We start from the raw sequence: 14373 nt of genomic DNA, 5'->3' as shown, positions 1-14373 counted from the left end.
ACAATCCCCCTGTGCCTCCTCAGCCCCTCACGCTCCCTCCGTCACTCCCCTCACAATCCCACCTGTACCTTCTCAGCCCCTCACACTTCCCCGTCACTCCCCTCACAATCCCCCTGTGCCTCCTCAGCCCCTCACACTCCCCCCTCGTTCCCCTCACAGTCCCCGCTGTGCCCTCTCGCTGCCCGCCCAGTCACTCCGCGATCTTCCATCCCCTCAGTGTCCACCTGTGCCCCAAAGCCCCTCAGCGCCGGTCCTGTCATTCCGCCAAACAGTCCCGCGTGTCGCCCCGCAGCCCCTCACACTCTCCCCGCCATTCCCCCCACAGTCTCTGCATGTCCGCCCTGTGCCCCGCAGCCCCGCACTGCCCGCCCCCGGCACCTCCCTCACAGTCCCTTCTGTCGCTCTCCTCACAGTCCCCACATGTCCCCTGTCCCCTGGAGCCCCCTCAGTGCCAGTCCCTGTCACTCTCCGACCTCCCGTCTCTTCACCATGTCCCACCACAGCCCCTTACCGCCCTCCCCTGTCACTCCCCTCACAGTCCTGCCTGTGCCCCCTCACTCCCTGCCCCTGTCACTCCTCTCATAGTCTCCCATCCCCACTTTGTCACTTCAGTGACAGCTGCCCAAAASAGTGAGACTCCCCCACCCCGACCATCACCCACGGGACCAGGAGTGAGAATGTCTTAAAGGAGGTTTCTGCAGAAGAGCAGAAAATACAAACATTACAGAGAGTTGAAGGAGAAAATAGTAGTAAGGTCACACCAGCCTGGCCCAGACAGTGAGGGGTGACTGGAGAGGGAGGGGGAAACCAAACCCCCAAGGGGCTGCAGAGGGGTTTTGGGGAGCAGCAGCCCCTTGTGTGTTCCCTTGTGGCTGGCATCATCAACTCTTCTTCCTAACAGCGTCTGGTGCCACTGAGATACTCCTTTGAAACTTGAGGACATATCTCACTGAGGCTGCAACATGCCCTGGACACCTTCCCCGGGGGGCAACAGCAGGGACCTTTAGTGTGGATACCCAGGGCTTTTGGCCATCTGAATCCTGTCCCAGCTTCAGGGCTAAGTGGATGCCACAAAAATGCATCAATGCCCTCCTTCCCCCAGAAAAGCATGACACGGGAGGAGGATTTAAATTAAGCCAGGGATTATATTAATACCAGCCTCGGTGATCTGTCAGAAGAGATGGGGAACATGGGAAGCCTAGGGGGGCGAGGAGGGGGGTGGCCAGCACAAGGGCCCAAGGTCAAGGGTGTTGGCAGTCAGGGACTAGGGGAGCCCAGGGAAAATGGGGGAGCTCCTGGAGTGTGCCTTTGAGCCACCARTGTACCCACCAGGGCCAGAAGTGCAGGATGCTGCTGGTACCCGTGGCAGACCCAGCCCGGACAGCCCACAGGGAGATCCCTCCAAACCAGTCCAGGTCCCCATGCCAGCCCTGTCAGGACCATGCATTGCTGGAGTGAGCCTCTGAACATGGCACACTTGCCCCTACCAAGTTCCCTTTGCCTGACGGCTGTTCAATCCCGTTATTTGCCAGTATTTATTGATTAGGGATCTGATTTAGTTTTCAAGGGGTAAGCCCAGATCCTGAATGAGAGCCGCCATGATAGAGGCTGCCAAGGCAACACRGGCACACTCTGCTGCAGCACTGTGCCATGGTCTGCCTTCCTGCACCACCCCTGTCAGGCCCGGCAAACACCTAATCCTCAGGGGATGCTGCCTGCAGGGTTTAGGGAGGGCAGCATGTCCCTGCAGCTCAGCCAAAGACGCCACATGGCCAGTGACCCCAGCTGACCRTGCTCGTACTCGAGGGGCCCCCATGTACCTCCAGGGTAATCCATGGACACTGGCAGCTGTTGGAGAACTTGCCCACCTGAGCAGGGATCTGCCTGATCTATTTTGGCTCCCAGGGGCTGTGCAGCCTGGTTGCCTTGCTGAGCTGGACAGCAACCTGTTTGGCATCTGTGGTAGACATCAGGCACCCACCAAGCTGCTCTGTGACTCTCCTCCTCAGCAGGATAGGGCAAGGAGAAAGTAAGATAGAGAAGAACTTGTGGGTCAAGATAAAGGCAGTTCAATAAAGCAAAAGCAAAAGCTGCAAGCAGAAACTAAWGAAAGCAAAGGATTTATTCTCTACTTCCGACCAGTGGGAGATGTCCAGCCTCTTCTTGGGAAGCAGGGCTTAAGCACTCAGAGTGGTTGCTCTAAAAGATGGTTGCCTTCTTGCGTTTCTACAGCAATTACATTGGCAGCCTTCTTAGGATTTTCCCCTCTTAACAGCTCTCTTCCCTTTCACATCTCATACATGGGCTTCCAGCTTAAAGTTGGGTTCACCATTCCACTGCTTGTCCTCCCCTAGTCAGGCAAGAAGAACCAGAGTGCACCACAAGCACCTGAGGCTCACTCCCCCTCTGACCAGGGCAGGAGGAGACTGACTTCTTGCCTCTGACAGCCAAGACACCAGCATACAGCGATGAGGATGGACAGGCATTTCTTCAAAGTTCTGGAGCCAAGAAGATGTTTTCTCCACAGCTGGTGTTTTCATATCTGGACAATACATTGCTGCCAAGCTGTCAGAATGACACTGGGGCACTCTAAATTATCTTCCTTCACACAGCCTGTGCACAGGATGTCCTCTGGATCTTTGGAGATGTCATCCTTTTCTACATCCTTTTGTAGATGACCTTCAGCACTGCTTAATTCTCTCAGGTGTTGGATACCCTCACCTGTGGTGGTCCACTTTTCTGAATAGTTCACTTCTTCCCCAAATAGAGATCTTGCCCTCTCACTTGAGAGAAACTGCCTGCAGAGACTGTAAATTACTGCCATAAACCCCCAGTTGTTAATTAGTATTAAGCAGCCCGTGTAAGTGTAAGCAGGAACCTCACACACAGGAGCCTGCACAATAAAGCCACCTGCATCAGTCCTGGGTAAGGAGAGGGAGAAGTATTTCCTGATCCTCTCCACAAGGCAGCTCCCCCAGCAGAGCAAGGCCATCAGTGCCAGGGCAAAGCACAGAGCCATGGCTTGCATTAACATGTTCCCAAAGCCCAACAAAGTAAAGAGATAAGCAGTGTAGCCAACAAACAGTGTGACCCGACAGGAGCTGCCTACTTAGTAACTACTGTGACTAAAGCACACTTAGCACAAGTTAAGGAACGGGCTTATCTGGGCATGACCTTGTGCTGGTGGGAACTCCCTGAGAGCTACACTGCCCTGGCCCCGTGGGCTGGATGGGACCTTGCCTCTGGGTCCTGGGCACCAGTGGCTGCAGGAGGATTTGTCTGGAGATGGAGACGCGGCCCAGGAGCCATGTGCTAGATGAGCAGTACCAGGGCTGTGGGGGCTGCAGGAGGGCATCAGGGCAGTCAGCCTCCAGAGTGCAGGGCTCCTGCAGCACAAGAGGTTTTAATCCCCTGTGCTCAGCTGCATCCCTGCCCAGAGAGGCTGCAGCACATGTGCAGCTGCCTGGCTCTCACTGCCAGCTCTGGGAGTTATGGCAAACAACAGGAAGCTGGTGCCAAGGTGAGGAGCCCTGATCCAGCTTCGACCCCCTGCCAGCCTGTGATCRCACAATGCTGCCAGCTCATGCCCCGATTAATTCATCACACGTCCTGTGCTGCAGCTGGGGCTTGAGCCTCTGCCTTTGTTCCAGCCCCAGTGCCTGACTCTGCAGCTGCTTCTCCACGACGTGTACCCCACAGCAGTTCCAGCTCCTCTCTGAAACACTTTACAGCACAGGAATCCCCTGAAGAGTCCTGCCACCCCTGTCCTTGGCCACCCCCATTTGCCCTGAGCCTCTGAGCAGTGGTTGCCCACATACCCCATCATCCTTTTACTTCCCCAGGAAGGAACTCCATAGCTGGGGAAAAGCTGAGGAAGACCCCACCACGCATCCTCCTCTACCCCACACAGTTCAACCTGCTTTAAGGAAATGACCTGTGTTGTTTTCATGAGCTGGTGTAAGGCAGCAGGGAGGGGGACAGGGCTGGGCTGCGGAGCTGCCTCTCAGACACAACACTGCAGGCAGGGGCTTGTCCCAGCTTTGGTGCAACCATAGGCCTGGCGGTGGCTGAGCCACACACCACTGCCCTCACCTCCCCGCCCATCCCCAGCTCTTCCCCAGAACTCCTTGGCTGGTTTTTAGGGACGTGTTGTGTGACAAGGTGGCAGAGCAGGTAGCKCCATAGGAGGCAGCAGCATAGTTCTACCCTGATGTAGGTGCACAGACAGGAAGACAGCACAAGGCATCTGTTGCAACATGCTAATCGGCTGCCCATGGCTCCAGAACTGGTTCCTGGAAAACCACAGAGGAGCCAGTCAGGCTCCGGCTCGCAGCCAGGTGGAGGGGAGTTCAGCCTGGGCTGCCACAGACTCTGCTCTGGGACCSACAGGAAAGGCACATGGCAGCAGGGACAGAGGAGGGGGACAGAGGGGGCAGATGGTATCTTGGCAGTTGCTTGGCAAGGAAAGTGCCTAGACAGAGGGACAGAGAGAAGCTGCTCCTGCTGTGGCTCTGGATGTGCCTCTACCCTGCCTGAAGGTGATTCTGGAGGGACTGGCAAAGGACCATATTCCCATGCTGACCCCGCATTAGTACCCTGCATCCCACCCACTGTGCCCGGCTTGTACCCTGTACCATGCTGTGCCCAGCCTGGYCCCAGGTCCCAGGCAGGCAGCAGGACATTCCCATACAGGTTCGTCCAGGCAGGTCTGGGGCTGTGACACCACAAGATGCTRCCAGCACTGGCAGTGGGGCACATAGGGTTGGGGACAGCAGTGTCTCCGGGGAGAGGACACTGACCTCTGCCTTTTTTAGAYGGAGTGAGGTGACATTGCCTTACAGGTGACACCCATCATAGAAAAGATTTGATTTTGCTTTTCCACCCCTCAGGGATTCCTCACATTGTCAAGGTGCATGAGCAGTCTCAGGTACCTCTGGCRAACTCCAGCCAGCTGTGCCATGATTTGGGCACTGGGTGCATCCCTGTTGCCATCACTGCCATGGGTTTGAGCCCCCACCTTATTCCCCCTCCCCACTTCCTGGGATGTCATACCTCAGCTGTTGCCTGTGGAGAGGAATAAATCATGGAGAGGGGGCTATGCATTGGAAATAGGGGAACAAAATGGCTCTTCATGCCATAATCCTTTGTAATAAAACACCAGAGCCAAGAAGGATGATAAACAATGTCTCCTGTGTGAGCCAGCTGCTTTCTAAAATAAAGCGCTCCTCTGCTCCGTCAGCTGCCCCGGCCCGGGCGCAAGTGCGGGTGCTCTGCAGACACCGGAGCCGCATTCCCGCAGGAGCAYATGCTGCCGCAGCTCCGGGCACGGCCCCTCGGGCCCGCGGGAATCTGCAAAATGCAACCGGGGGCGGGGGGCAGAAGTGAGCACTGGGTTCCGGCCGCTGTCAGGAGCCCCCGAAGGGCTCGGCATCCCTGGCGCCAGCAGCGCGCGTGTCGCCCGGCCAAGGCACGCAGCCAGGCTGCTCCCACCTGCGCCTTGTGCCGGCCACAGCCCCGGCAAATGTGTGCGACTGCAGGGGGCTCAGTGCGTGACTTCCCAGCTTTGTTCAGAGCCAGGTGCTGGCAGCAGCCTGGTCCTGAGCAGGAAGCTCTGCGTGCTCCCGGTTCATCACTACTCATGCTGAGCCCTCTCTGGCAGGGGATGAGTAAGCTCCTGCTGGTAAACCTGACCTCCAGGGCATTATTTCAAGAGCAGCAATAACTTTTCCACTGCTGAGGAAGGTGTTGGGTTGTGCTGAGTGCRTGCAGCCCACAGGCCACTTTCCTAGCCCAGGTGTCTGGAGATTCCTGTCTTGCTACGTGTGTACCTTTGCACCCGTTGGTCAGGGATGATGACTTTCCCTCCCCACGGCCAAACACTCTACCCAGCACAGTGATGGGGACAACTTGTCTGTTCATCCTTCCTGTGTCACCAAGTGTCCCCATCACACAAAACTCTTGCACTCCACAGTGGCTTACCACCAACTTCTTGCCAAAGGAACATGGTCACTAGCCTAGACAACACTTTCATTTCCCCATTATTGCTTATTCTCTTCTGCTTTCCTCTTTCACAGCCACATGCTTTCCTCTTTAACTATCCCCATGCACGCACACACACTTCCTCCCCAAGCACTCCCAGCAGAGGCTTTCCCTGGCAGCTCATGTTTGCTACTCTGCCCCTTGCTTCCCCTCGCCACCCTTGCCACTGTGGAGGGGTTTGAGCTTGGCAATGTGTCCATGTGGGCAGCAGAGACCTGGCAGGGAAAGGCTCACCTGAGTGACGCAGAAGTTGTGACATGTCTTTTGGAGGGAATAGGGAGGTGAGGGTGGTCAGGATCCACCCTCTGGGGAGCTGCAGCATCCTCTTGTCTGTGCAGCCTGGCTTCACCTTATCCTGTTTGCTCTGGTGCCAAACACATACCTTCCAAAGGTGGTTTGCTTGGACTGATCATGGTTCAGGTTGGGATTGGCAATTTCCTGCCATGCAGGAGCTGCCACAAGCCTCGATCACTGACACCTCTTGGCTCTCATTACTTTCTGCTGCAGCTCTGGGGGCTGCCAGATGGCGAATGGCAAAGTGAAAACCCGGCTGCCAGAGTGCAAAAGTCTCCTTGTCCTGGGTGAGTTGTGCAACAAACCAGCACAGTGCTGCATGGCATGAAGAAGGGAGCAGTGGGGCACAGGGGAACCCAGTGTAGGGCCATGCACAGGCTGACTCAGGCACCTCCTGYCAGAGATGGGGTTATTATCCTCCACACATGTGTGTGTTGGGCCAAATCCTCTCGTGAGTCAGAGGGGATGGAGCAGGGGCAGGGGCAGACACTCATCCCAGCCGCAAGCCCTGATCTGAATTTACCTCACACTGCTGGTCACCAGGTATTTGCCCAAATTCCTCCTGATGGTGACTCAGCCTTCTCCTCCCTCCTCTGCAGTGAGGCCACAGCTCACCACCTCACTGAGCATGGGAGCAAACCACCCAGAAGCAGCGGGATGGGCTCTGGACCAGAGAGGCATGGATTATATCCTCCTGGCATTGCCAGGAGGGGCTGACATGGGTAACCCACATGGTGCCCAGCGAGGGAAGGGTCACAGAGCCCTGCCAGGAAGGCCCARCTCCTGGGATGGCACTGTGTGTGGGTGGCTGCTGCAGCAGCCCATGATGCCAAAGTCACCACATTTCTAGGGGACACCTATCTGGCAGGTGTCCTGGCCTCCCACACCACTAGCAGCTGTGGGCCCACGTATGCCAGAGTGAAAAGGGGAAGGTCWAGGGTAAGCAGGGAAAGTGTTGATATAAAAGGCTTTCTGTAATAATTCTCTCCTTACGGGCTCATGCTCTGCCAGCAACAGGGACATTTTGGGCACCAAAACCATTTTGGTTACCAATAGAAAACTTTTTACCCTCAGTCTTGAGGACAGAGCATTTAGGCAACWTGTTCTGGTTCTTCCTGTGCACCATTCTGGCAGGGATATGGTTGGGAGAAGTGCCTCATTTTAGATGAAGACAGCCACATTGGCCATAAAACACATGGAGATGTGTCYGCTGGGGAGCCGCTCCCAGCTCCAGCTGATGTCCCTGGGTCTGGGCTGAGACTGCCAGCTCCTGGGGTGGCTTCCTTGGGGCGCAGACCTGACTGTGCCAGCACTTAAACCCCGTATCTAAACCTGTGTCTCACCATGCCCAGGTTGGCCACAGTGACAAAGCAACCCAAACCCAGATGCAYCAAGACCCCTACAGCTCCCCAGGATGCATGGGGGTCCCATGGGCTGCTTCCACAGACTCAGGGTCAATGCWGGAGCATTGGCAGCTTCTGGCATGGGCCAATCCCACCATTTGGAGCAACCCACAGCCCTGGTGCTGGCTGGCAAACAAGTTGGCTATGTAGGATTGGAGTGCCCAGCACCCCTGGCAGGCTCTGCTGCCTGTGTGCACAGCACGGGATKAGGGGGAAGCGATTGTAAGCACAGCAGTGCCAGGGAGGGGACACTCCTGCTGTGGCCTTGCAGATGCCCATGTGACTCAGGGAGAGATAAGTACCCTGGTGCTTTTCCATGCCCGCAGAGGGGCCCGTTGCAGCACGCAGCAGGGAGAGGCACTGGGGCGGTGTCAGGAGCAGCCAAGGTGCTCTGGGCAGCCACTGAGGCCTCCCCACCCCAAAAGCAATGCTGAGAAGGGGCGATCAGCACTGCCACTTCRTGCTTCCAAAAACACGTGCTTCCAAAAGCTTCACTTGGTTCGAAACAGGCTCTGGCTCTCAGGGATGGGGAAAAGGCTCAGGCTGGCTTTACCTGCCTGACCCTGCCCCTTGAGAAAAACCACCCCTGAGCCGGGACACATTGTCACCCTGACAAACTACCCTGGCAGTTGGCACTGGGAAAAGATTCCTTTGTCCAGGATAGGGCTCTGTCCTGAGGACATCAGGGTGCTGAAGGGGCACAGCAACCCTGGCATATGCTGGGGTTTCCCAATGCTCAGCGCAACATAGCAGAGGCTCCAGGTGGGCCTCTGCATTACTCCCCACTGCCCTCACCCCACATACGCTGCCCCAAAAGGGCACAAACACCAAATTCTTACCTGCAGCTTTTTCAATTCTGCTTTTTAAGGGGTGGAGGCAGTGGCAACCACACAGGCAGTGTTATTTGCAGTCCTTGGCAGGCAGCGTGGGTGGAGGCATCAGGCAGATAGGCACCATGTCCAGACAAGCACAACAGCCCTGTGTTTGTCCCCAGCTGACCAGGCTCACTAGGAGCACTGACCAAAACTGTTGGCTGGCAAGTTTTGGCCAGTCTGCCTCCACCTCCTCCATAAGTGGCCTGGTCTGTCAGTGACCCTGCAGTGGAAAGTGGAAGTRGAAGTGGGGAAATCTTGGCAGTAGCCAGGAAGCCTCAGCATAAACCTGGAGACACTGTCASAGCTCACTGACACTGTGCTGGAAGTCAGCTGGCAGGACCCAGGTATCTCCACCCCTGCAAGGGAGGGATGGGATCAGCCCAGAGTATCAAAGGGGTTTACTGCATTAAACTCACCCTTACAGGGCTGCACAAACCACCTTTAGCCAAGGGTAGGGGTGGAGGTTGTCTCAAGGGGAACAGAAAAGCAGTGCCAGGAGAGCTGTGCTCCAAGAACTGGGTGGGCAGAGCTGGCCTGGCCACCACACGAGCAGGACCCAGGCCAGCAGCCCCACTGCCAGCCCAGCTCCACAGGGTTTTGAACAGGGCACACCAAGCTTTCCAAGGCAGGAGGCTCAGCCTTCACATAGGCAAGGCCCAGGTCAGCCTCTGCTTTTAAGATGCACCAAGAAACCACAATGGTGGTAGAGCACAGTGGCCACAGTCACACCAGGAATGCTCCCAGTTCCTCCAGGAACGAGCCCCAGGCAAGTGCCACCCTGGATTCACCCYGCAGGGAACCTTCCCACATAGCCTGTGAGAAACACTGACCAACCAGCACTACTGCAGCACCAGGCAGAGACCTCTCCACCCTCCRGGGCAAGCCAAGCTACAACCAGAACCTTTGCCAGGGAAAAAGCCACAAGCCAACAATGSATAAGTAGATCATTACAATTTTTTATTTTATAATAAACTTCTCATTTTTCCCCCAAGGAAGACAAAAAACAGTGAGTGAGGCTACAGAACACTGTCAGTGAAGAATTTACAAGACAGACCCAGGCCAGAGGTGAGGCCAGAAAGGTTCCCCACTCCTCCAGGCAGAAGGGGTCCATCTCCAGAAGCCTCCATGGCCCTTGCTCATCTCCCCACTGCATCTGAGCAAGATCAATGCTGTCACAGGAGGCAGCTGAGCAGCAGAGATGGCATTGGGTCAGGCTACTGATGGACTGAGAGGACCACACTTTGCCCCCTCACCTGCCAAAGCTGCTAGCAAAGTGGGACAGTGTGTTAGGWGATACAGCTGTTTTCTATACATGTACGTGATGTAAATTTAAAAAAACCCACACGATTCATTTCAAAGCAAAATAATTGAGTAGTCGCTCTTCCTTCCAGGCAATCTCTCTCTAGGAAGACTTCACACATTCCTTCTCCTGCTCAATAGCTGCAAGAAAATAGAGGCCCGTTAGACTCTAGTGCTTTTTTTTTTTGTGGAAGCACACACCGGAGAAGGCTTCAAAGGATTCACTCAGGCCCTGGTGTCCAGTTTTGTGGTTTGACCGCCAGTGAGGTGGTTTAACAGTCAAGTTAGAAGATGACAAGCACACGCGCATGGCAGCAAGTCGGGCACCTGTCTGCGTCCGTCCACAGGAAAGTGATGTCCTGAGGCATCAGTTTGATGCAACAGCCCTCTGAGTGCCCATGCCTTCTGCCCCGGGCTGCACACACCTTTGCTCGTAGCTTTCTCCGGGCCAAAGCGCTGCCACCCCAAACCGCTCCTCTCCCCTGTATGCCTCGGCGGCAAGACCGGCCCCCGAGGGCACTGCCCCGCCGGCCGCGCCTCCCTCCCCGCCTGCTCCCGGCCCCGCACTCACTCTCCTTGGAGGGCAGCGTGTTCTTCTCCTCCGTGTTGGTTTTCTTCAGCTTTTTCTTGTCGAATTTCTCCACCTCCGAGAGGTCTGGTTTATCGCACATTTTGCCTGCGAGACCCCCGCCGCAGTCAGCCGAGGGATGGGGACGGCAAGACAAAGGCGGCCCCGGCCCCCCCCCCGCGGACAATAGCGCAGGGCGGGGCGCGCCGCCGCCCCGGGCACCGCGCCGCTCCCCGCACACGTCGGGGGAGCCCTCCCCGCAGCACCCAGCCATGGCCCCCCGGGGCGCCCCGGGACCCACCGCGCCCGCAGCCCCACCCTGAGGCGCCCCGGCGAGTCCCTCCTCGCAGCAGCGCCGAGCAGAGCCCCCCCCGCCGCGGCCCAGCCCGTACCTGCGGCGCTGTGCGGTTCGATGTGCGGCGGATGCGATGTGTGACCGGTACCGGTACCGTTCCCTGCGCGTCCAGGTGAGTCTGGAGCGCGCGCCGCGCGGGGCGGAGCCTTTTATAGCCCGGCCACCGCCCATCCCGCGCGCCCATTGGCTGCCCGCTCGCCGCGCTCGCCGGGAAGCGCGTGGCCCGCCAGGGGGCGGCCGCTCCCGCCGTGCCGCGCGACGGGGGCGCGAGCGGGGCCGAGCGTGAGGGGCGTGAGGGGGACACGGGAGAAAGGGGGCGCCGCCGAACGAGGGGATCGCCGCGGACGGGAACACGGCTCACGCACCCTCACAGCACACGCGGACACGGGTCACACAGCCCCTCGCACACCGGACACGAGCACGGGTCATAGCCCTCACACAGCCGTTTCACACAGCCGCTCCCACTCGCAGACACAGCTGCCCTCACACACCCACATACAGGCATGGCTCCCACTGCCCCTCCTGTGCGCACACGCACCTGGGTGCCAGCTGTGAGGGGCGGCAGGCTGGTCCCCATGAGACCAGATRACTCCAAAGCCACTGTCTCAGCCCCAAACCCTCCCCAGAAGCGGGTACCCCGCAGCTGCCGGAGGCAAATCGACCCCATATGTGTGTCCAAGGATGCTTTCACTGCTGAAGCAGAATTTGAATAAAGCGAGCCGTGGGCTAAAACCAGCACCCTATTCTCACCTGTGAGAGGTGCTTGGCCACTGTGCACAGCTCGTGGCTACATTGGCTGTGGCCACAGCACTTTCCTGGGGTGATGTGGTCACTTAAGAAGCAGCACGGGTGGGCAGGAAGCTGACCATACTGACAGGCTCTTGCTTGGCTGCAGCAAGCYTGGGGAGCAGCCTGAACTGTGTAGATGGGCTGGTGTGCAAGTGGAAGAAATACCTTTGGTGGGAAAAAGCCAAGGGCAGTGTAGGTAGCCTATGTGATCCCAGCAGGAAGGACAGTGGCAGTCTGGGGGCACCTGCATGCTGGGCACCAGGACAGAGGGGGTGGAGGGCCAGGATGGTCCTGTAAGTGCTGAAGAGAGTGACGGGAAGGGAAGGAGGCAAAATAAAAAGTATCATCACTGCAGGTGAATCTTGCCAAAACCTCTCTGCAGAGATCTTGGTGTCATGGTGAGCAGGAACCTGTTGCAGAGCACCAGGGGTAGCAGCTGTGCTGCAGCAGCTCTCACATCCACCTCCTCCTGTCCTGCCAGYCTCTGGGTTTCGGTCAGGGCTTATTGGAGATTTTGCAAAGAAAATCCTCAGCAATCCGGAGGAAACACTTGCTTTGTGTTCTTTAGCAAGACGACTGCCGTCTTGGCAGGAGGGACTGGTGCTATCCAGCGACAGCAGGTCATGGCCGGAGGTGGCCCTTTGCTGCATGCCCYGAGGCACCTTCTTGCTCCAGCCAGAATATGGGCTTTGAATTCAAGAAGTGCCAAGTGYTGGCAAATGCTGATGAGGCAAACGCCAAGATCCAAGGCCAGGTTGCTCCTCCGAGAGGAGTCTGGATGGCAAACAGCCTCCAGTCCCTGTGCCCGGGGGCTGGAAGAAGAGGCTGCAGGCAAAGCTGCAGGCCAGGCGGCTCCAAAGGCAGCTCTGATTTGGTGGTGCAGCCCCTGGCAGGGTCAGGTTTAGAGGGTGCCACGAAGCCAAGACCTGCAAGCACAGGCAAGGCTGCCTTTACAAGCATATTTCAAACCCACCCTGCAGAACCTGCATCACATGGCCCAGCCCCAGTGAGAAAAGGCTCATTTTTCCTGCACAGCAAGAACCAAAACATCCATGCAGTTTCAAAATGAACGCAGGAAATCCTTTTTGCTTTCATGCAAATAGTCAGACGAGTGTTTTACCATGTGTTTACTCTCTGGCTGCGCTCACCTTCCCCTCAGCTTCYCCCTTTGCTTGCCTGTTCTCCACATGCTTCTCCTTTGTGGATGCTGCAGTCTGACGTAGCTTTTGTCCCTGGCAGGCAGCGGGTGTGAAAGAACCTGATCCCCACCCTGCCTGTGCACAGCCCCTCAGCAAGCACCAGCTGCACCCAAAAACGTGGTCATCATGCTCCCAGCTCCTCAGCAGAACCAGCTGCACCCATCACAGCCAAAGCACAGCCCCTGGGCAATGTGTTGCATCTCTTGATACTGCAGCACTGGACAAAACTCCCGGGTCTTTTGTCTGGGCTCAAAGCCACCACGGTGGCCACGCAGGCAGGGGAAGGGGAGCTCCCCTTTCCCTGAGCCACACAAGCACCACCACACTCGTACAAACCACGGTCAGAGCAGCTTTAAAGCCAACCCTGTGCGCTGCCAGCAGGGGAGAGGTGGGGCTGCTGCTGGGGAGCTGCTAAAACCCATCTTGCACAAAGAACAAGAAAGGAGCTTATATCCCAGCAAGAGCTTTTTCCCCTGACAAATTAGCAAAGCCTCATGTAACTGCACAACCAGTTTCTTTCTTACGTCTTTTGGCATTTCTGCTTTCAATAATTTATAACAAAAGAACTGAGACATCAACAGATAGAGGGAAAGTGAAAACAGCCCTGACCTGAAATAGCACAGACTGACTGCCAGCCATTTTAGATGGGTTTTAAATCTYGTACAAAACAAGGCTGCCAGGGCTGATACAGCCTCCCTGATGGCCATTTCCAGGAATGCCTTATTCTCCTGTACAGGAAGGAGGCAGGAAGTTTTCTCCGATCAGAGGTTTTTCTCAGCCTCCTGATGCTGTCTGCAGTGAGCCAGCATCACAGGTCCACAGTACTTTTCCCCATTTTTACGCCAGCCTCCTGCCACAACCTTTCATATCCATCTCAGGGGCTCCATCCAGGGCAGGAGCAGAGGGCCCTGGGAAGGCAGCAGCATACTGGGGCTGTTGTGTCTTAGATAGGCTCCTTCCTCCTTTGGATGTTGCTGCTCTTTACAGAAGAGCTTGCTAAAATAATTTTTCCCCTTGCCCAGCAGCAGCAAGACAAGGTGCTGCTTTCTTTAAAAAATCACAGAAACAAGACTCCAGGAGACCTCCTTACATCAGTAAGGCAGGAGGGAGCTGCTGGCAAATGATTTTGAGATATCTCYTTTTGCTTTAAACAGTGGACAGACACATCCTGCTACCTGCAAGGCACACCTGRTAAGCCCAGCTCCCACCCTGTGCATTAGGTGCCCAGGCAGGTGAGCTGGGCTGACACAGGGCTGATGACTGGTGTGTTCCTTGTTGCTGCTGAATTACCAGCAGGCAGCAGACGGGCATGAGATGGCTACTGGCACCATCCTCAGCAGCCTCACCTGCACCACACTGTGGCAGAGGGAGCTGCTGGAGCTCTGTCCGGCTCTTCCATGCCTCCAACTGCAGAAGCACAGCACATGACTTGGTTGAGATTTTCTCCTGGGGTGTAACTTGTTTGTTRTAGTAGTAGTTATTCAGGCAGCTGTGAGGAAAGCCTGTAACACCCTACAGTTTGCCTCCAGRCTGGTAAAATCTCCATCCCTTC

At 56.6% G+C, this 14373-nt stretch overlaps 1 protein-coding gene across 1 annotated transcript; it reads right to left on the bottom strand.

Annotated features, from left to right (window-relative positions):
• Positions 1-9551: 9551 nt before the first annotated feature.
• LOC130577297 (thymosin beta-15A homolog) lies at positions 9552-10967 on the bottom strand. The gene is made up of 3 exons (XM_057372542.1): positions 10871-10967; positions 10482-10586; positions 9552-10051 (listed from the first exon to the last, which is right to left on the bottom strand). The coding sequence occupies exons 2-3, from the start codon at positions 10579-10581 to the stop codon at positions 10014-10016; spliced, it is 138 nt and encodes a 45-aa protein (XP_057228525.1). The 5' UTR covers positions 10582-10586; positions 10871-10967; the 3' UTR covers positions 9552-10013.
• Positions 10968-14373: the final 3406 nt, after the last annotated feature.

The sequence above is a fragment of the Malurus melanocephalus genome, unplaced genomic scaffold (genome assembly GCF_030028575.1).
Source record: "Malurus melanocephalus ecotype Western Australia unplaced genomic scaffold, MMel_1.1 scaffold_174, whole genome shotgun sequence".
In the NCBI taxonomy this organism is placed as follows: Eukaryota; Metazoa; Chordata; class Aves; order Passeriformes; family Maluridae; genus Malurus; species Malurus melanocephalus.
Note: the sequence above shows the minus strand (reverse complement) of the source record. Positions and strands in the feature narration are given on the sequence as shown.

Excerpts from the sequence above, each read along its gene's own strand:
- LOC130577297 (XM_057372542.1), bottom strand. The coding sequence starts at position 10,581 with ATGTGCGATAAACCAGACCTCTCGGAGGTGGAGAAATTCGACAAGAAA. Across the intron at positions 10,052-10,481 it reads CACGCTGCCCTCCAAGGAGA|CTATTGAGCAGGAGAAGGAA; the intron begins GTGAGTGCGGGG and ends ATTTTCTTGCAG.